The sequence below is a fragment of the Microtus pennsylvanicus genome, chromosome 6, assembly GCF_037038515.1.
Source record: "Microtus pennsylvanicus isolate mMicPen1 chromosome 6, mMicPen1.hap1, whole genome shotgun sequence".
Lineage (NCBI taxonomy): Eukaryota > Metazoa > Chordata > Mammalia > Rodentia > Cricetidae > Microtus > Microtus pennsylvanicus.
The window spans coordinates 111,794,903-111,814,808 of NC_134584.1; the positions used below are offsets into that span (position 1 = coordinate 111,794,903).

Consider the following 19,906-nt stretch of genomic DNA (forward strand, 5'->3'; position numbering starts at 1 on the left):
TTTTGACTTCCATATGCAGGAGTCCTATTACAGCCTTCTCTTATCCAGTAACTTGGTACCTCCGCCCAGTGCTTTTGGGCTTTGGAATCTAGCCCCGCCTTTGATGGCTGCCCAACACTGTGATGGGTGGGGCTGCCCCAAATGGTGGGTAGGGCTGCCACACACAGTGGGCAGGGCTGATTAGGCAAGACATAAAGCCAACAAGTGCTCAGCCCAGACTGCAGCCCACAGGATCTCTCAGAACTCTGCAGAGTCGTCCTGGCAACCAGCTGCTCAGCCAGTTAGCATCTGGTACTACAATTCGCCCTCAACATCTGGAACCATGGCAGGTGAGTGCAGCGTCAACTCCAGCCAGATTCATTCCGGGGAGTATGCAGGGGCTATATGAGTTTTGTTCCTTGCTCAAAGAGGAAAAGGGAAAAGATTAGGATCCTGGACGAGCCTTGACTTTGGCTGGTCTCTGGAAGGGAAGTTTCTGTTCCTAGCCAGAAAGGCAGGTTATTCTGCAGCTCATCCTCACCTAAGGCAACTTGAGCATTGCCCCTTCAATGTCCCTTCCCTAACAGAGCTGGCCTATTTAGAGATAGGTGCTCATGTAGCCCAAGCTGCCCATAAAACTGTTCCATAGCAAAGGCTATGAACTGTGACTCTACCCTGAGCACCCACATATGGGTTCTCGTGCTTCCACTGCCTGAGTGCCAGGATTGTATCTGCGCACTGCCATGCCTGGTTTATATGGCACTGGGTATCGAATTGGAACCAGGACTTGGTGCATACTAGGTGAGCTCTCTACCACCTGAGCTCTGTGCCCATCCCCCGGCCTAGGCCAGAGAGGATTCCAGCATTTGGAAATAAGTGCTGACATTTAACAATGCAGAGGCAATTTATAGAGACTCTTGCTGGGCTTGGCACACACCTTTAATTCCAGCACTCGGGAGGTACAGGCAGGCAGATCTCATCAAGTTTGAGGCCAGCCTGGTCTACAAAGTGAGTTCCAGGACAGCTAGAGCTACATAGTAGAGAGAGGCTCCGTCTTAAAAAACAACAAAAAGAAAAGGAGTGGGGGGGACTGTCAAGTTCTGGAAGAAAACAAGAAGATGGGGAGATGGGGTTGGGCTGGAGCAGGGAAGCAGTGTAGTAGAACTGGGACCCAACTCCAGCCTGCCTGGCCCTGGATGGTTTCTACTGTGACCCTGGAAGAGGAAATCTGATTTGCTATTTGGCCTCTTTTTGTGACAGTCTCCCCACTTTGTCGTCATCCCAGGGGGTAGGTATGGGTAGAGGTCCTTGGAGGTCACCACCACACTTGTCTAGAACCTAACTGGCACCTACTGCTTGCTTGAGCAGCTAGCCGCCAGGACTAAGTGCTTCTTCCCCACAGTGGCTGGCTCTGAGTCTGGGCAGTGCTAAGGTTTAGGCAGCCTTTCCACAGTCGGGGCAGAAGTCTACTTTTTGTAGTAACTTCCCCCCTAAAACTACTGCAGCTCCCACAGATACACTCACGATCTTCCCTTGATAAAAGCAGACAGGGGACGAGGTCAGTGCTGAGGTTGGCACGGCACCATTGTAACTTTCTAGGAAAATGGGAGTGTCCGCGAAGCTCTACCGTGAACTGCTGGGAGAGCCAGCAGGGAGGAGCTTCCAGCAGCGGGTAAGGCTGTGTCTGCTAGTTTCTCTCTCTACACTGCTCTTCATTTATGCACGAGGGATAAATGTGTAAGACCCCTGCATTGGCACCGCAGACAGACAGAGAGCGTGCACATTTCATTTCTCTTATACCCCTGCCTGCGATTCAGTTTAATGTTGGTTTATTCGTTCATCCACTTGTTCATTTTGGCCAGACTGGATTCGAACTCAATTTGGTCTAGGCCGATCTTACATTCCTGATCCTCCTGCCTCTCTCTCCAGTGCTGGGATTACAGCTGTGTGCCACCATGCCTAACTAAATTTAATTTATAAGTTAGAGGCGATTAACAAAGCTAAAAATGAAACAGTAAAATGATGACAATGGCTAACATTTAGAGTCAGGTTTGGCAAGGTGGCTCATTGGATAAAGGTACCTGCCACCAGGCTTGATGACCCGTGTTTCATCTCTGAGACTCACATGGAAAGAGAACCATCTCCTGCAAGTTCTGTCCAACATTCATATTCTCTCTCTCTCTCTCTCTCTCTCTCTCTCTCTCTCTCTCTCTCTCTCTGTCTCTGTCTCTCTCTCTGATTTAGGAGTTAGAGGCAAAAGAATCTTTACAAGTTTGAGGTGTACATAACAAGCCCCAGGGCAGACAACACTACATTTTAAGATAGAGACCCTGTCTAGAAAACACACACACACACACACACACACACACACACACACACACACACACACACAAACCCGAAGGGTCTGGAGAGGAGGCTCATTTGTTAAGTGCACTAGCTGCTCCTGAAGAACTAAATGGAGCATTAACGAGGTGATTGGGGGCAGACATGGAGGTCCCAGAATTTAAGACGTAAAGGTAGGAGGATCAGGGGTTCAAGTTCATCGTGTATTATACAGTGCATTTGAAGCTAGCCTGGGCTAGCTGAGGCCCTCTCTCCCAGGGGTGAGAGGTGTTTGGGTTACAGAAACTCTGTCCTCATAAATGATCTAAGCCCTTCCTAGATCTGTGGATTAGTGTGTGGAGAGATTGCTTTAGAGTGGGGAGTGTTGTAAGAAGCAGTGTGGCCCTGTCTTGAATCTGTCCCTCTTGTTATGTGACCCAGCGCTGTCTTAGGACTCCCCAGAGTCCCCCCTCCCCCAGCAAGAAGACCCTCTGCAGGTGCAGCCTCCTCCCTCTAATGCCTCTAATGCTGTGAACCAAAAAGCCTTCATATATATCTATAGAGTATTTTTTTCAAGACAGGGTTTCTCTGTAGCTTTGGAGCCTGTCCTGGAACTCACTCTGTGGATCAGGCTGGCCTCAGATTTACAGAAATCAAACTATCTCTGACTCCTGAGTTCTAGGATGAAAGGTGTGCACCAACCCTTTTTTGGCTCTGGACTTTAGATTTTTAAAAATGAATAAATTACATTTAGGGGGAGTATGTGTGTGTGCATGTGTGTGTATGCATGTGTGTGTACAAACTCCATATGGAGGTGAGGATAACCTCAGAGGCCAGTTCTCTCCTTTCACTATCTGGGTCCAAGATTGGTCTTAGGTCATCAGGTGTGATGGCAAGTGCCGTCACCCGCTGAACTATCTCACCAGCCTGCTGAACTTCAGATGTTCAGATTCGAGCTGTTTAATTGATAATCCTAGCCACTATTCCCTAATCTAAGAAGCCAAGGTGGAAACATGTCTGGTCCCAAGCACTTTAGATGAGAGACTCTTTCAGCCTGTTTGAGTCTCCCTTCCGCATCTTACTCTGTTGTTTCTAAACAGTGAGAAGAGCCCTGATTATATTGGCCCATGAGGAGAAGACTTCATTCAACTATGCCATGAAGGAGGCTGCCGTAGAGGTTCTGAAGAAGAAAGGATGGGAGGTGGCTGAATCTGACCTCTATGCTATGAACTTTAACCCCGTTGCTTCCAGAAAGGACGTCACAGGTAAGAATTGTCTCTCTCCACTGACCGTGGACCCTACGGCTCAGACTTAGCCTCTCTTTCCTCCTGACAGGTAAGCTGAAGGACCCCCAAAACTTTCAGTATGCTTTTGAGACAGCTCTTGCCCATAAAGAAGGCCGCCTGAGCCCAGACATCGTGGCTGAACAGAAAAAGCTGGAAGCTGCGGACCTCTTGATATTTCAGGTATGGCTAGGGCAGAGATCATAAGGAAGCAATATCTGGGGTGTTTGTCCTTATTGCCCTGGATCTGTCACTCTCTGCGTTCTCTCTGAATTAATGATGTCAGTGAGGGGGTTCACAAATGGTGCCCAGCTTAGCTTCCTGCACTTTGTGTACTTATTTAAATAACGTGTGTGTATGTGTGTGTGTATGCCCTATGTGCCTGGAGGATGACTTTCAGGAGTTGGTTCTTTCCTTCCACAATGCAGTCTTGAGGATCAAGTTCAAGTCATCAAGCTTGGTGGCTAGTGACTTTATCTGCTGACCAGTGCTAACTTTGGTTTTTGGAGACACAGTATTGCTATGACGTCCTGGCTTGTTTGGAACTCACTATGTAGAGCAGGCTGTCTTCAAGCTTTCAGTGATCCTCCTGCCTTTGCCTCCTGAGCACTGGGCTTATAGCTGTGCCGACATGCCTAGCTCTGGCACAGTATTCTGAGACAGGGTCTGGCTGCAGAGCCTAGGATGGCTGGGAACTCTCTCTGCTGAGCTCTGGAGTTAATTGCACGTTCATGTAGGAACAGGGCCCCGAGGATGACACAGAAGCCCCCAGCTTTTCTCCCCAGTGCGCCTGGTTAGTGGACTCTCCCTGTGGGATCTCTTAAAGTTTGTACTTTTGCTCCTTTTGTATCCCAGACAGTTTGGGGGTGATAGTGACTTCTGCGCATGTGCAGCATCCCTGCAGCACGCAGCACGCCTTTCCTGCTGAGGGTTTGTTCTCCTTGAAGCCAGGGTACCACCAGCAGATGATGTGAGGATTTTGTGTGCCTGATGCCCCGCCTCTACACCACCGCACCCCGTGTTGGAGTTACAGGCTGTAGCATCCAGTTTATGTGGTGCGAAGGATCAAGCCCAGGGAAGGCTTCCTGCATGCTAGGCTGGACTCTAGCACTGAGCCACACACGACAGCTGCTCCATCTTACTGTAGTGCAGCCAAAGGGAGCAACAGGAGTGGCTTCTGGTTCTTGTCTCTGAGTCACCATGTTTTAGACGTAGAAGGCACTTGTGTGAGCCTCAACTTTGTCTTTCACCAACGTGTGAGTCTCTTCACAGTCTGTAGTCGTGTGAAAGACTCGACTGCAATTCAGGCGCTGCCGGTAGCGCATCGCAGGAAAATGTGAGCACCACGGACCCATCTTCAGTCCTGTTTCTCACTCCAGTTAGGAAATTGACCTCCAAGCCAGTTTGGTAACACACAGCAGTAATCCTAACACTGCAGAAGTGAACGCAGGTTAGCCTTAGCTACATACATAGCAAGTTCAGAGCTAGCCTGGTCTATGTGAGACTATGTCTTTTTCTTTCTTTGTTTTTTATTGTTGTTGTTGTTGTTGTTGTTTTTGTGACAAGGTTTCCATGTGTAGTCCTGGCTGCCCTAGAAATCTCTCTGTACATCAGGCTGCCCTCGAACTCAACGATCTAGCTGCCTCCACCTCCGGAGTGCTGGGATCTAATGTGTGTGTCACCATGCTCAGTTTAAGAGACTTTGTCTTTAAAAACAAATCACAGCCGGGCACACCTTTAATCCCAGCACTTGGGAGTTCAACGCCAGACAGCTTTACAAAGTGAGTTCCAGGACAGCCAGTGCTGTTACACAGAGAAACCCTATCTTGAAAAAAAAACACTAAATGATAATAATTAATAATAATAATAATAATAACAACAACAACAGGGGCTGGAGAGATGGCTCAGTGGTTAAGAGCACTGACCGCTCTTCCAGAGGACCCGGGTTCAATTCCCAGCACCCACATGGCAGCTCATAACAGTCAGAAGATCCAGTTCCAGGGGATCTGACACCTTCTCACCAATGCACATAAAATAAAGTTAAATAAACCATAAAAATAATAATAACAACAACAACAACCAAATAGCATCCCTAACCTCTGACTTCTAGTCCTTTTCTGTAGGTCAAGAACCCTTTGAGTACTGGAGAAAGCTATTTAGCTCTTAAATTTTTTTGGTTTTTGATTTGTGTGTGTGTGGGGGGGGAGTTTGGAGGTGTGTAGGCCAGAAGATGGATTAGCAGCCATCTCTTTTGGGACAGGATCTATCATTGGCCTGGAGCTCACCTGCAGTGAGGATGGCTGGCCAAAGAGTCCCAGTTTCCACCTGTCTACACCTCCCCACCTCCCTGTTGCTGGGATCAGAAGCATGGGAGACCACACCAGCTTTTCACAGGGGTGCTCGGGAACTGAACTCAGGCACTCGTGCCTGTGAGACAGCTCTTTACCCACTGAGCCGCGTCTCAAAGCCCTACAAATTCTTCCTCTGTCCTGGCTTTCTTTCCTGGATGTGTTCGTGAGTTTTGAACCATGTTTTGAGGAGAGTGAAGACTTGAGCAGAGTCTCCTCAGCTTTTACTGGGACCAGAGGGCAGATAAGATGCAGTTTTGGGGTGTGGGGATGTTTAACAGGACCTTAGACTTATTTGAGAGACAAACTTGTTTGCTCTGCCATTGAACAGTACCCCAGATAAGACTTTCTCATGGGGCCCCTGATACACCTTAGTCACAGTGACCAGTGGCCTACACTCTGAGTGACTTTGTTTGTTTTAGATGATGGGATTGTAGGTCTGTGTGCACGTGGGAGGCCTGTCTTGGGAGATGTTTGCTAACACAAGCTCTTGGGAAAATATTCAGTCATTGCTCATGGAGGCAAACTCTCCTGTAGTCCTTGCTACTTGGCCTTTGCTATCAGTTGGATTTCATGGAAACGGATCTTATTTGCTTGTGACTTTGTTCACAACCAACTAATGGTTGTAGCTTTTAGGAGGAAAAAAAGAGAATCAAGATCCAGGATAGAATATTCTCTTTTCTTATAGAGTTAGTTACTACCATATATTTTTCTTTAGTTTTTTGTTTCAAGACAAGGTATCTCTGTGCATCTCTGGCTGGCTTCTAGTCATTTTGTTGAACAAGCTGTTGTGGAATTCACAGAGAGCTGATTTCAAAGGTGTGGTCCACCACATCAGGAAAATATTTTTTTTTTTTTTAAAAAAATCACGTAGGCTGTGTGCCTGTGACTGAGCATGTGTATGGAGGTGCAGGTGCCTGTGGAGACCAGAAGTGCGTGTTGGGTCCCTTGCAGCTAGACTTCTGAGCCACTTAACAACGTCGGCACTGGAGCTGAGGCTGGCCCATCTGGAAGAGAAGCATGCCCTTTTTTTCTTTTCTTCTTCTTCTTTATTTTTTCCGACGCAGAGTTTCTCTGTGTACTGCTGGCTGTCTTGGAATTCACTCTGTAGACCAGGATGGCCTTTGACCTGACAGAGATCCACTTGTCTCTGCCTCCCGAGTGCTGGGATTGAAGGTGTGTGCCACCACTGTCTGGCGAAGAATGTGCTGTTAATATGGCTCTCTCTAGCCCTTTTATTTTGTTTTTTTTGTTGTTGTTGTTTTAATTTTTGGATTTTATTTTTTGTTTGTTTTGTTTCTGAGATTAGGTCTCCCTATACAGTCATGGCTGACTTAGAAGTTGATATGTTGACCAGGCTGGCCTCAAACTCATAGAGATCAACCTGCCTCTGCCTCGAGTGCTGGGACTATTTTTGAGTACCACTATGTTACCTGGGCTGGCCTTGAACTCACAATTTTTCAACCTCAGCCTCCTGAGTTGCCGGGATTGTGTCGGTTTGCCAACATGCCCTGTTATGTTTCTTCTTTTCTTGCTTTTTTGAGATGGTCTAGGTATGTAGCCCATGCTGGCCCTAAATCCTCCTGAGTTTTAGGATAGCAGATGCTTGCTACCACATCCAGCTTTGGTGTGTGTGTCTGTGGGGCAGGTCTGTGTGTGTGTGTGTGTGTCTATGTTATGCTACCCAAGTTGGCTTCAAACTCTTGGCATTCAGCAGTCCTGCAGCCCAGCCTTAATGAATAGTTTACACTAAGGGAGCAAGGCACTTTCCCTGGTTATCCCTGTTTTTGCTAAATGTGCTAACGTTCCCTGAGGGACTAACAAGGGTGAAGGTGCTCTATGGGGACACTGTGGACAGTTGCTCAGCACCCGAGCTCTTCCTGGCCATGGGAGGAAGGAACCACAGGGGAATGCCCAGAGCTGACCTTAGGTTTCTTCTTTCCCACAGTTCCCTCTGTATTGGTTTGGAGTGCCCGCCATTATGAAAGGTTGGTTTGAGAGAGTGTTCGTGCGGGAATTCGCCTATACATATGCCACCATGTATGACCACGGTCCTTTCCGGGTAGGTGAACCATTGGGCATTTCCTGGGTAGACGCTGCCCTGAGAGCACAGCTGGACTCTAAGACCAGGGAGCATTGCACAGCTCTTATAAATAAAAAATTAACATGTTTTGGATTTGATTTTTATTTAGACATTGTTATTTATTATTTCATGTATATAGGTGTTTTGCCTGCTTATATGTCTGTGTACCACATGTTTACAGCAGCCAAGGAGTCCAGAAAAGGGCATCAGATCTCCTGGAATTGGAGTTACAAGGCAGTTGTGAGCCACCATGTGGGTGCTGGGAATTGAACCTGGGTTGACTGGAGAGCAGCAAGTGCTCTTAACCACTAAACCATCTCTCCAGTCCCCTAGTTTGTTTGTTTATGAGGGAGGGGTACACATGTGACCCACTGTGTATGTGGAGGTCAACCTGCAGACTGAGGTACAAGATCAGGTTGTCAGTCTTGGTGACAAGCACCTTCCCCAGCTAAGCTACCTGGGCCCTTGGACTGTTTTAGAGTCTTCCAGAGAAAACGAAAAAGTTGAGTGCAGAGGGGATGACTGAGTAACAAAGAACAGATAAACTAGACTTTAAGATGTCTGGTGGACACTTGTGCTAGTTTTCTCTTCATGTTTGAGATTTTCCATAGGAAAAATAAAATGAAAATTTTGCTGACGTCATGCCAGACACCTAAAATCTTATTTGGGAAGTAGAGGCAGGAAGATCAGGAGTTCAAGGTCATCCTCAGCTACAAACAGATTTTTAGGCCAGCCTGGGATACTTGAGATCCTGCATGGACAAAAATAAAACAACTAAAGCAAAGCAAAACAAAAACAACAACAACAAAAAAAACCTTTTGTTGATTGGAGGCCAAACAGTGGCAAGAAAGATCTTGTGACTTTTTTTTTTAATTTAAATTAAATTAAAAGTGCAGGGTCTTACTTTGCAGACCAGGCTGGCCTGGAACTCACAGAGACCCACCTGCCTCTGCCTCCTGAGATCTGGAATTAAAGATGTGTACCATCAATATTTTTGTTATTTTGTTTTGTTTTTCTGTGTTGCCCTGGCTGTCCTGGAACTCACTCTGTAACAGGCTGACCTCAATATCTCAGATCCTCCTGCCTGTGGCTCCCGAGTGCTGGGATCAAAGCCATGTGCCACCATGCTGGGTTATCCACCATGGCGGGTCATCTCCTAATGTTTGAAGTGAGTGTGATTTGTGCTGCAGCCATGGCTGTCCACAGCCACATGCCGGTCACAGCCACAATTGGAACATGTGCAGAGTCAGGCCGAAGCTGCAGAGGAGCTGAAATGATAGCACCCCTAGGATGGACTCAATCTCCCCAATCCCTGGGGCCCCGTTCATTAACTCAGTGGGTCCCAGGAGAGGAGGGGGTGACACTTGTTTTCTCTTTCAGAATAAGAAGGCCTTGCTTTCCTTCACCACTGGGAGTAACGACTCCATGTACTCTGTTAACGGCGTCCACGGGGACATAAACATCACCCTCTGGCCACTTCAGGTACCTTGTTGTGGGTGAACTTCCAGGAGAGTTAGTTAGCTGAGGTTTCCTCAGAGTCTAAACCTCCAGGCAGTATCTGAAAACTGACCGGAAGTGTGAGGAGGAAAGCCTGGCAATGATGCAGCTGTATCCAAGCTTCCTTCAGGAGCTTGTGACCCAGGCCGCTGGGGTACATGGCCAAACAGTCTAAGTGCACCCGGCCCTCAGCATGTGGAGCCGAAACCTTGGGCTCCCCATTCTTCCTGGAATTGTATCTGCAGCTCCAGAACATTTTGGTTTTCCTTAATAAAAAAAAAAGGGGGGGGGGAGCGCGTGCAAGTGTGTGTGTGTGTGTGTGTGTGTGTGTGTGTGTGTGTGTGTGTGTATCAAAGGACAACTTTGGGAAGACAGCCAGGGTTCCCTTGTTTCTGTCGTGGTACTGTACAGTGGAGACTAGCCGACCAAGGAGCACTGAGCAGTTCTCATGTCCCCGCCTCCCATCTTGACTGATTCATGCCACTGCGTTCACATTTTCACATGGGCTCTGGGTTCTAACTCACTCCATCAGGCTTGCAAGGCTGGTGCCTTTACTCACTGAGCGTCTACCCACCCCCCCCTTTTTTTCTAAAGAGGGTGGTGGTGGTGCAGTGTGGTGTGTTGTGGGCTGGAGAGATGGCTCAGCAGTTTAGAGCAATGGTCGCTCTCTCAGAGGACCTGGGTTCAGTTCTCAGTACCCACATAGCAGCTCACAACTGTCTGCAACTCCACTTCCAGGCGATTCAATACCCTCAAGACATGCATGCAGGCAAACCCCCAATACACATATAATAAAATAATAATTGTAAAAAGGGGGGTCTCATTATGTAAGCCCAGGGTGACTTGAACTTGTGGCAGCTCTCCTGCCTCAGCGTGTTGGGTGCTGGGTTAAAGGCATGGACCAGTACATCTGGCTCCCCAGGACAAGTTAAGAACTGAGTTCACTCAGTTTGCTCTGGAGATGGGCTTTGGGGTCACTGGACCCTGAGGATGAGGGAAGGGGTTTGGAGGAGACAGTGAGTGAGGTGTGCAGTGTAAAGACCAAGCTCACCATGTCAAGCTGCAGAAGAATGCACATCCACATGCCCTGGCCCGAGCCACTGCCAAGGGGCAAGCGCTCTCCCTAATGTAATAGAGCTTCCAGCTCTTTGGCAGAGGATCCAGGTTGGCACAGTTCCAAGAATTTATTCATTCAAAGAAACGCTCCACCAAGGAGGCTAAATGAGGTGACAGAAAGGGAAGGAGGACAGAGGTAAGAGAAGGAACTGTGTCAGTTCCCCAGGGCACCTCAGTCTGACTGGACTCTCTCATTGGCAAGCCCAGATCACACACACTCTCTCTTTTTAATTATATGTATAGTATTCTGCCTGCATGTATCCCTGAAGGCCCAAAGAAGGCACCAGATCTCATTATAGATTGTTGTGAGCCACCGTGTGGTTGTTGGGAATTGAACTCAAGACCTCTGGAAGAGCAGACTGTACTCTTAACCTCTGAACCATCTCTCCAGTCCCAGATCACCATTTGAAAGATTTTTAAAACTTTAGCCAAATGGTGGTGGTGCATGCCTTTAATCCAAGCACTTGGGAGGCAGAGTTAAAGGGCAGCCTGGTCTGTATAGCAAGTTCCAGGACAGTCAGGGCTACACAGAGAAACCCTGTCTCAAAAACCAAAAATAATTTTTAATACTTTTTCACTTCATGAGTTTGCCTGCATGTATCTCTGTACCATGTGTATGCAGTGTCAGTGGAGGTCAGAAAAGGACATTGAATCTCCTGGAACATGTGTTGACATCATGTGGGTGCTGGCAACCCAACCCGGGTCTTCTGGAAGAGCAGCCAGTGCTCTTAACCACCAAGCCCTCTTTCCAGCTCCCAGGCGGTTTTGTTTATTTACTTAAAGTTTTCTACTTATTATTTTATTGCTCTGTGTGTGCTATGCTACATTTATGTAGGTGCTCACAGGGATCAGAAAAGGTCATCCAGTCCCTCAGAGCTGGAGTGACAGGTAGTTGTGAGTCACTCCACATGGGCGCTGAGAACCAAGTCTGGGTTCTCTGAGAGGGTAGAAATCTTAATGGTTGAGCCAGCTCTCAGCCCTAGACCAACTTCATTTTTTTTTTAATAATTTATTTTCTGTGCAATGTTGTTCTGCCTGCATGTGTGTCTGGATGAGGGTGTCAGATCTTGGAGTTACAGACAGTTGTGAGCTGTTATGTGGGTACTAGAAATTGAACCCAGGTCCTCTGGAAGAACAGGAAGCCCTGCTAATCACTGAGCCATCTCTCCAGCCCCAGACCAACTTCTGATACCTGTTTACAGTACAACCTGCCAGACTGCTCCTGAGACTTATCTTTGTGTTCTGTGTCTTGCAGAGTGGCATTCTGCATTTCTGTGGCTTCCAGGTCTTGGAACCACAGGTGGTGTACAGCATTAGCCATACCCCACCAGATACCCGGAAGCAGATTCTGGAAGGGTGGAAGAAGCGGCTGGAGACTATCTGGGATGAGAAGACACTCTACTTTCCTCCAAGCAGCATGTTTGACCTCAACTTCCAGGCGGGATTCGTACTGAAAAAAGAGGTTCAAGAGGAGCAGAAAAAGAACAAAATTGGCCTTTCTGTGGGCCATCACTTGGGCAAATCCATTCCAGCTGACGACCAGACCAAAGCTAGAAAATAAGATATTTTTTCTAACATGTAAGTTAAAACTAGTTATTTTTTTAAAAATATTTATTTATTTATTATGTATACAATATTCTGTCTGTGTGTATGCTTGCAGGCCAGAAGAGAGCATCAGACCTCATTACAGATGGTTGTGAGCCACCATGTGGTTGCTGGGAATTGAACTCAGGACCTTTGGAAGAGCAGGCAATGCTCTTAACCTCTGAGCCATTTCTCCAGCCCCCAAACTAGTTATTTTTTTTCCAGCTTGCCCGACCTTTTGTTTTCCCCTTTATCCCACAAGGATAGGAAAACAAAGTAGGTTCACTTCATTCGTTCTTGGATAGTTCGGTCACTGAGTGTATGACTATACTGCACTATGACCAAAATCAGATTAGGTTTCTTGGTGTATGGGGGCGGGGGCTATGGAAGCTGGAAGATATTCCTCTAGGTCATCTACACAATACAAACCCTTTCTTAGGACTAGCCCTGGCTATAGGGCCTCCAAGTCTCCAGAGATTGGTTTCTTTGTGGTTTAGGGCAAAGGAGAATTGCTCAAAGAAAACAAAGGTCGAGAGACCTACTTGCATAGTGGTCAGTAAGCTAAGGTCTGTTTACAACGCATCCTGGTTTCAGTTACCATGCAGTGACTGACATGCCTTCCAGGGGTTTCTCTCCAGCTAGTCTCTGCCTTGTACACAGCATACACAGGTCCTAGGAAAGGAATACTAAGACAGGCATCTGTCTCATTTTTCCAACTCTTTTTCTTTTTCAGAAATAAATGAACACACGAGGACATGGTGGTGCAGACCTTTAAGCTTTTCAATACTTAAAACAACAGCCCACTACTGAGCCAGAGAGATGGCTCTGCTGGCAGTTAAGGGCACTTGATGCTCTTGCCCAGGACCTGGGTTCAGCTTCCAGCCGCTGACACCTACGTAGAAGCTAAGCGCTGTTTCTATCTCCAGTTCCAAGGATCCAGCGCCCCCTCCTGACTTGCTTCTGCAGGCACCAAATGTACACAGTGCACAGACATACATGCAAATAAAACATCCATGCACGTTAAATAAGTCCTAAATGTCAAAACAAAACAAAAATTATAGCTGTCCACCAAAATAAAAGTTTAATATATACAAATGTCTTAAGGGTTTTTCTATAATATTGTGAAATCAATGACATTCATTTTTAAAGGTGTTTTATTTTTACTTGTGTGTATATGTGTGTGTGCCTGAGGGTTTGTGGACATGTGAGTACACCTGTCCACAGAGGCCAGAAGAGGGCCCTCAATCACCCAGAGTTGGAGGTACAGGTGGTTGTGACCCACGGGAAGTGGGTGCTAGAAACCAAACTCAAATTCTCACAAGAGCAGTGGTGGCGCACGCCTTTAATCCCAGCACTTGGGAGGCAGAGGCAGGCGGAGCCCAGTGAGTTTGAGCGAGTTCCAGGATAGCTCCAAAGCTACACAGAGAAACCTTCTCTCAAAAAACCAAAACCGCCTGGTCTACAGAGCTAGTTCCAGGACAGGCTCCAAAACCACAGAGAAACCCTGTCTCGAAAAACCAAGAAAAAAAAAAAACAAAAACAAAAAACCAAAACCAAACCAACCAAACAAACAAAGGATGGCTGATTGTGTAAGGGTGACTGTCACTAAACTCGACAACTTGAGTTTGATCCCTAGCATCCACAAGGTGATGACCTTCATACATACTGTGACACATGACATTCACAGTTATACCCTGACCTTCATGCATACTGCAGACATGACATTCACAAGTTATGCCGTGACCTTCATGCATACTGTGACACATGACATTCACAGTTATACCCTGACCTTCATACATACTGCAGACATGACATTCACAAGTTATGCCGTGACCTTCATGCTTACCGTGACACTTGACATTCACAGTTATACCCTGACCTTCATACATACTGCAGACATGACATTCACAAGTTATGCCGTGACCTTCATGCTTACCGTGACACTTGACATTCACAGTTATACCCTGACCTTCATGCATACTACAGACATGACATTCACAGTTATACCCTGACCTTCATGCATACTGCAGACATGACATTCACAAGTTATGCCGTGACCTTCATGCTTACCGTGACACTTGACATTCACAGTTATACCCTGACCTTCATGCATACTGCAGACATGACATTCACAGTTATACCCTGACCTTCATGCATACTGCAGACATGACATTCACAGTTATACCCCGACCTTCATACATACTGTGACACATGACATTCACAGTTATACCCCGACCTTCATGCATACTGCAGACATGACATTCACAGTTATACCCCGACCTTCATACATACTGTGACACATGACATTCACAGGTTATACCCCGACCTTCATACACTTTAGGGTGTTTGTACCAGAACACAAAAACCTGTGAGGTGAATACTGGGACACTTGCACTTGCGAGCATTCTAAGGTGGCAGACGCCTTTAATCCAGCACTAGGGAGGCAGAAACAGGCGGATTTCTATGAGTTCAAAGCCAGCCTGGTCTGCAAGAGCTAGTTCCAGGACAGCTAGGACTGTTATAAAACAAAACAAAACGGCCAGGTATGACGGTTCATTTCTTTATTTTATGATTGCAAGTGATTTTTATACTCATGTGTGCACATCTGTGCACCATGTGTGCCTGGAGCCCTCTAAGTTCAGAAAAGGGGGTCAGATTCCTGGACTGATGGTTTTGAGCTTCCTAGGAGGCTGGGAAAGTGTCTGTGTGTATTAGAAATCTCAGAGGAGTGTATGTAGCAGCTCTGACTCCAACAGCTAACAGCAGAAACAACCAAAGGTTCAGACACAGAATTTGCACATACAGTTATGGAGATAAATCTCCATAGCAACAAAAGCTACCTTAGAGATAGTCGCAGAAACTTGGAAGGATGCCATATAAAGGTGAGGAAACAAGACACAAAATATCCACAGATTGATAAAGTTCAAAACTAGGAAAACTTTATAAACATTTACAGTCTAGGAGAACTAGAGAAAAAAACAGCAAAATGATTACCTTAGTTTCTACGGAGGAGCATGTGAGGGGCTCTTGGGTAAGTAATGCTTCCACATACACATTTTATAATTTGTTATAGCGTGCATCTGAATTTTGTAATTCTCTGTATGGATGTTATACATTACATTTTTGTAAGCAAAGGATTCAAAATAAACAGCTACTTTTATTGTGGATTCCCTTTTATTTTAGGCAGATGTCTTAAGAGGGTCAAAAGACTTTCCTCAAAAAAATAGTTTTACAATTAAGAATATAAACCCAATGGGCTGAACCATATCAACGTACTGCTTATTTTAAATGAAATAGAGCTGTTTAAGAACAATCTGACAATAAATAATCCTAATAATAAGAATATGGACTATCTCCTCTGTGTTCTGAAAATGAAGAGAAGCTGCCTGAGCAGATGTTTTCAGAGGGCAACGAAGCCAACACTTTCTGCTGGCTCCGGAATCACAGCGCCTAGCATGCACACAGCTGGGCTTGCAGTGTCACCTTCTTCTCTGCTCTGGATACCTTCCATAGACATTTGATAGTCAATGCCCTGTAACAAAGGAAGATGAAGAATGAAGTGGAGAGAGGTGGAGAGAGAATGGAATTAACAACCAGGAAGTCTGAAGAAGAAAGAATGGAGCCCATGTGCTAAATTTTTCATTACACTTTCACACAATATTTTTCTTTCCAAAAAAAAAAAAATCTGTGAGGGTGTGTTGCAGACAGATGGACCTTAATGCCTGCCTATTGCTGTGCATTTCCTAGGAAACAGGTACATTCTTGTTTTTATTATTTATTTACTTACTTGTTGGGTGTGTCTGTGTACACGCTTGTGGGCATGTGGTAGTCAGAGGACAATCTGTGGGGATTGGTTTTCTCCTCCCACCCTGTGGGTTTCAGGGGTCAGACTGAGATCGTTAGGTTTGGCAGCTAATGCCCTTACCTGTTGAGCCATCTCTCTGGTCCAGAAACATTCTACACAGCCACAATATTCTTAGTGAGAGTAACTAACGTTACTAGGCTATCTAATATGGGGAATTTATAGAAATTTTCACCAAATGTCCTTAACAGGAAAAAAAAAAGTGGTACCGGTAAGTCTTTTGAGACCTTGAAACTTCTGTAGAGTACAGGCTAATTTGACCTATGTTCTTCAAACAAACAAACAAACAAAATCCTATTTGGAATTATTTAAGCCCAAGCTCTTGTATCTCCTCAGCTAGCTTCCTCCAATGATGACACCACACATAACTGGAAACAGCACACTGTGAAACAAGAAGACGGACGGCATCTTTTAAGCTCCATTAGCTTTTATATGCATGCTGTTTTCTTGGTATCCAGCACTATGAAATTTCATCCCTTGTACAGAGTTTCATTTCATGAGCCCTGCTACAGTCACAGCACAGAACTACCTCAGCAAAGATTCTTCTTGAAGTCACAGCTGCTCCCCAGCCTCAGCTCATGGCAAGAACCCATATCACTATAATTTTATCATTTTTAAGAGAGAGTTTATGTGACATACAGAATATTGAGGACATCAACAGCTTGTTTCTTTTTTGCTACTGAGCTGTTTTTGTATTCTCTCTCTCTTTTTTTAAAAAAAGAATTACTTATCTTTTATGTGTATGTGTGTGGTTGTATGAACTCATGTGCCCACAAACAGGTAGGATCCTGCAGAACCAGAGAGGGCATTGGATCCCTGGAACAGCTGTGAGTTGCCACGCTGGGAACTGAACCAGGTACTCTGGAAGAACAGTCAGTGCTCTTAACTCTAACCCCCTGAACTATCTCTCCAGCCCCTATGGGTTGTAGTTCATTAGATGGCTGTACCACAGCTGGTCCATTTCCACTGGAGGATAAATGGATTGTTTCTAGTTTGGGAACAATTACAAATAAAACTTATGAATACTTATGTGTAGCTTAATTTAAAAAAATGATTCATTCCTCTTTATGTGTGAGTGTTCTACTTGCATGCATGCATATCTCTATCTCTATCTATCTATCATCTATCTATCTATCTATCTATCTATCTATCTATCTATCTATCTATCTATCTATCTATCACGTGTGGTTGGTGGTTGGTGTAAATGGAGGCTGGAAGAGGGCAGTGGATCCCCTGGAACTGGAATTCCTAGCCCATATAGGGGCTAGGAAGTGAACCAGGGTTCTATGCAAGAGCCACAAGGGGTGTTAACTGCTGTGCCATCTCTCCAGTCTAAACATAGGTTCTTGACAAGATTTAGGTTTTCATTTCTGTCCGCCTTGTGGTGTGAGTGGCTGCTAGGCTGCGTGATAAAAGCATGTGTAACTCCCTAAGCTGCCAGAATTGCTCTCCTACGGCATTTTTCCTGCATTGATGCATAATGCAGCCTCTCTGCCTCTCCATTAGCACTCACTGTCTGTGCTTTTCTGTCTGCTTCTTAGTTTAACGGTAGTTAACAATAGCGCTGTGTCCTTCCCACCAGGCGTTAGCTGACGTCACTGGTGGACTGACTACCTCAACTTGGTATACCAGACTCTGCTGCCTCACCAAGGGAGACCTTACCTCCTCTGAGGAGTGGATGTGGGATGGGAGGTGTGGGGTGGGGAAAGGGAGAAGGGGAGGGAGGGGTACCTGGGGCAAAATTAAACATTTATTAAATTAAATAAAAGATAGGGTCCCTCATTGTAGCCCAGGCTAGCCATGATTCTGCTGCCTCAGCCTCCCAAGTGCCAAGATTACAGGTGCAAGCCATCATATCTGCCTGAAGATAATAGATATTTAAACCTTACAAATTGCCTTCAGGATTAGAAAAAAAGTTTTAGCGCCTGGAGATACCCCTCATTGGTATAACACTTGTCCAACAGGACACAAAGGTCCAAGTTTGATCTCTTGCATCACATAAATAAACATTGATATTAATTTATATTAAATATATATTTATATAAATTTATATTAAATATATATTAGACAACAAGGCAAGGAGAGCTGCCCATCTCCTTAGGGGGCCACTAAGTGCAGGGTTGGCACTGGCATTGAGAAGCTCTCACCGGTTTCTCATTCCTTTTGCCTTTCTAGGAGGCCCGGAGGCTCAAGCCAATTTCCTGCAGCAGGAAGCCCCTTAGACGACGAGAAGTCGCCGTCCCGAGCGTTCGGGTCGTGCTGGTCCGCGCCACTCGGTGTGGCGGCCTCAGTCGTCCGGAGCCCACTGCGGCCACCGTGCACTCCGGGGCTGCGCGCGTACCCAAGGCACGAGCAGGCGTTGGACTCGACCGCGCGGCAGAGGCCGGCGCCCCCGCCCCCTCCTCCTACCCTGAGAGCGGGGTGCAGCCAGGGAGGGTGGGGCCGCCCGACCGGGGTGAGCTCGCCCGGCGTCCGGCTCCTCGGAGTTTCCCGCGGCCTCCAGCGCGCGACCTCGGGCTCCGCAGGCCGGGCGCGCAGTGGACCCGAGGTCACCGTCTCGGCACCGAGGCTGGTGGCCGCGGCGTAGGAGACCTGCAGACCTTCTTGAGGTATCCACGGCGACCCCGGTCCCCACCGGGAGAAGGAACCGTCAGTCTCTGCTTCGCGGCTCGGTTCTGGCCGATGCTGTCTGAAGCGGCCGAGTTTCACGCCCTTCCGCGTCTCTTCAGAGCGAGTGCGCCCGTCGTCCCGTGTGTCCCCATCCCCGAACAGGTACAGTATCCTCTCTGTCCCACGCGGTTTCTCGCGCTCTCGAATTTGCAGGACTCCCGGTTTCCGCAACCCGCCCCATCGTCCATACACGTCCACATTGCCTGTCCTCAAAAGATTTGTGCCCTTCGTCATTTTCTGTAGAACCCGGTACTCACTGCCTCCGCAGCCCGGGTTGAGATGTGAGAAGCCTTGGGTTCCTCCGACCTCGTGAACCTGAAGAGCCGAGGAGCGAATAGGTTAAAAGTGCTCTCCTCAGGACTGTCACGGGTGGGGATAGGTGCAGATGGCACCGTTGGACCTTTATGTTTGCTGGTTTGTCACCCAAACAAAAGAGCGGACGCTCCTGTGTACTCTCATTCCTGTCCCTGTTTGTGGGAACTGTTCTTACATTGATTTTTTTTTTCTTCCGAGACAGTTTCTCTGTGGCTTTGGAGCCTGTCCTGGAACTAGCTCAGTAGACCAGGCTGGTCTCGAACTCACAGAGATCCGCCTGCCTCTGCCTCCTGAGTGCTGGGATTAAAGGCGTGCACCACCATCGCCCGGCTCTTACATTGATGTTTGAGTTGGAGAAAATTGGAGCTAGAGCTCTGATGAAGCAGCTCCAGAAGAGGTTTTATTCCTACAAGCTCCATTCATAGAGAAAGGCATTTAAGGGACTTTGTTAAGTTTCCTGCTTAAAAAAATACAGACAGATGTGCCTCTTTCACGGGCTTCCTAGACCCAAAGGAACAGGTTTCAGATGTATCTACAGAGGTTCAGAGTTTCCAGTTTTGTTTTCTAAAATTTTTGTGCCTTTTAACCTAAAGCCAGAGTCCTTTGCTATGACACCAAGATGTAAATCTGTTCCAGCTGTCTTACAGATGCCTGCAGATTCCTGGGAAAAGTTCTGCTGTTGTATCAAGAAATCTGGTGTAAAAACAGTCTCCAGAGCCTATTTTAACCCCACCCATTTTCATAACCCCACATATTTTTACAGGCCACTCCTGCTGTCTGAGCCATGACCAACTTACAGAGGGCCTTCCAGATAAAGCCAGCACCTACACTAACTGTTAGAACTTCA

General features: G+C 46.7%; 1 protein-coding gene across 1 annotated transcript; it reads left to right on the forward strand.

Annotated features, from left to right (window-relative positions):
- The first annotated feature begins 210 nt into the window (after nucleotides 1-210).
- Nucleotides 211-12,206, forward strand: LOC142852974 (NAD(P)H dehydrogenase [quinone] 1-like). The gene is made up of 6 exons (XM_075977949.1): nucleotides 211-329; nucleotides 3,402-3,566; nucleotides 3,637-3,767; nucleotides 7,881-7,994; nucleotides 9,396-9,497; nucleotides 11,884-12,206. Exons 1-6 carry the CDS (start codon nucleotides 323-325, stop codon nucleotides 12,187-12,189), a joined length of 825 nt encoding a protein of 274 aa, XP_075834064.1. The 5' UTR covers nucleotides 211-322; the 3' UTR covers nucleotides 12,190-12,206.
- Nucleotides 12,207-19,906: the final 7,700 nt, after the last annotated feature.

Bases quoted from the DNA above. Each gene is read 5' to 3' on its own strand.
- LOC142852974 (XM_075977949.1), top strand. The intron at 3,567-3,636 runs GTAAGAATTGTC...TCCTCCTGACAG, and splicing joins TTCCAGAAAGGACGTCACAG to GTAAGCTGAAGGACCCCCAA. The intron at 3,768-7,880 runs GTATGGCTAGGG...TCTTTCCCACAG, and splicing joins CGGACCTCTTGATATTTCAG to TTCCCTCTGTATTGGTTTGG.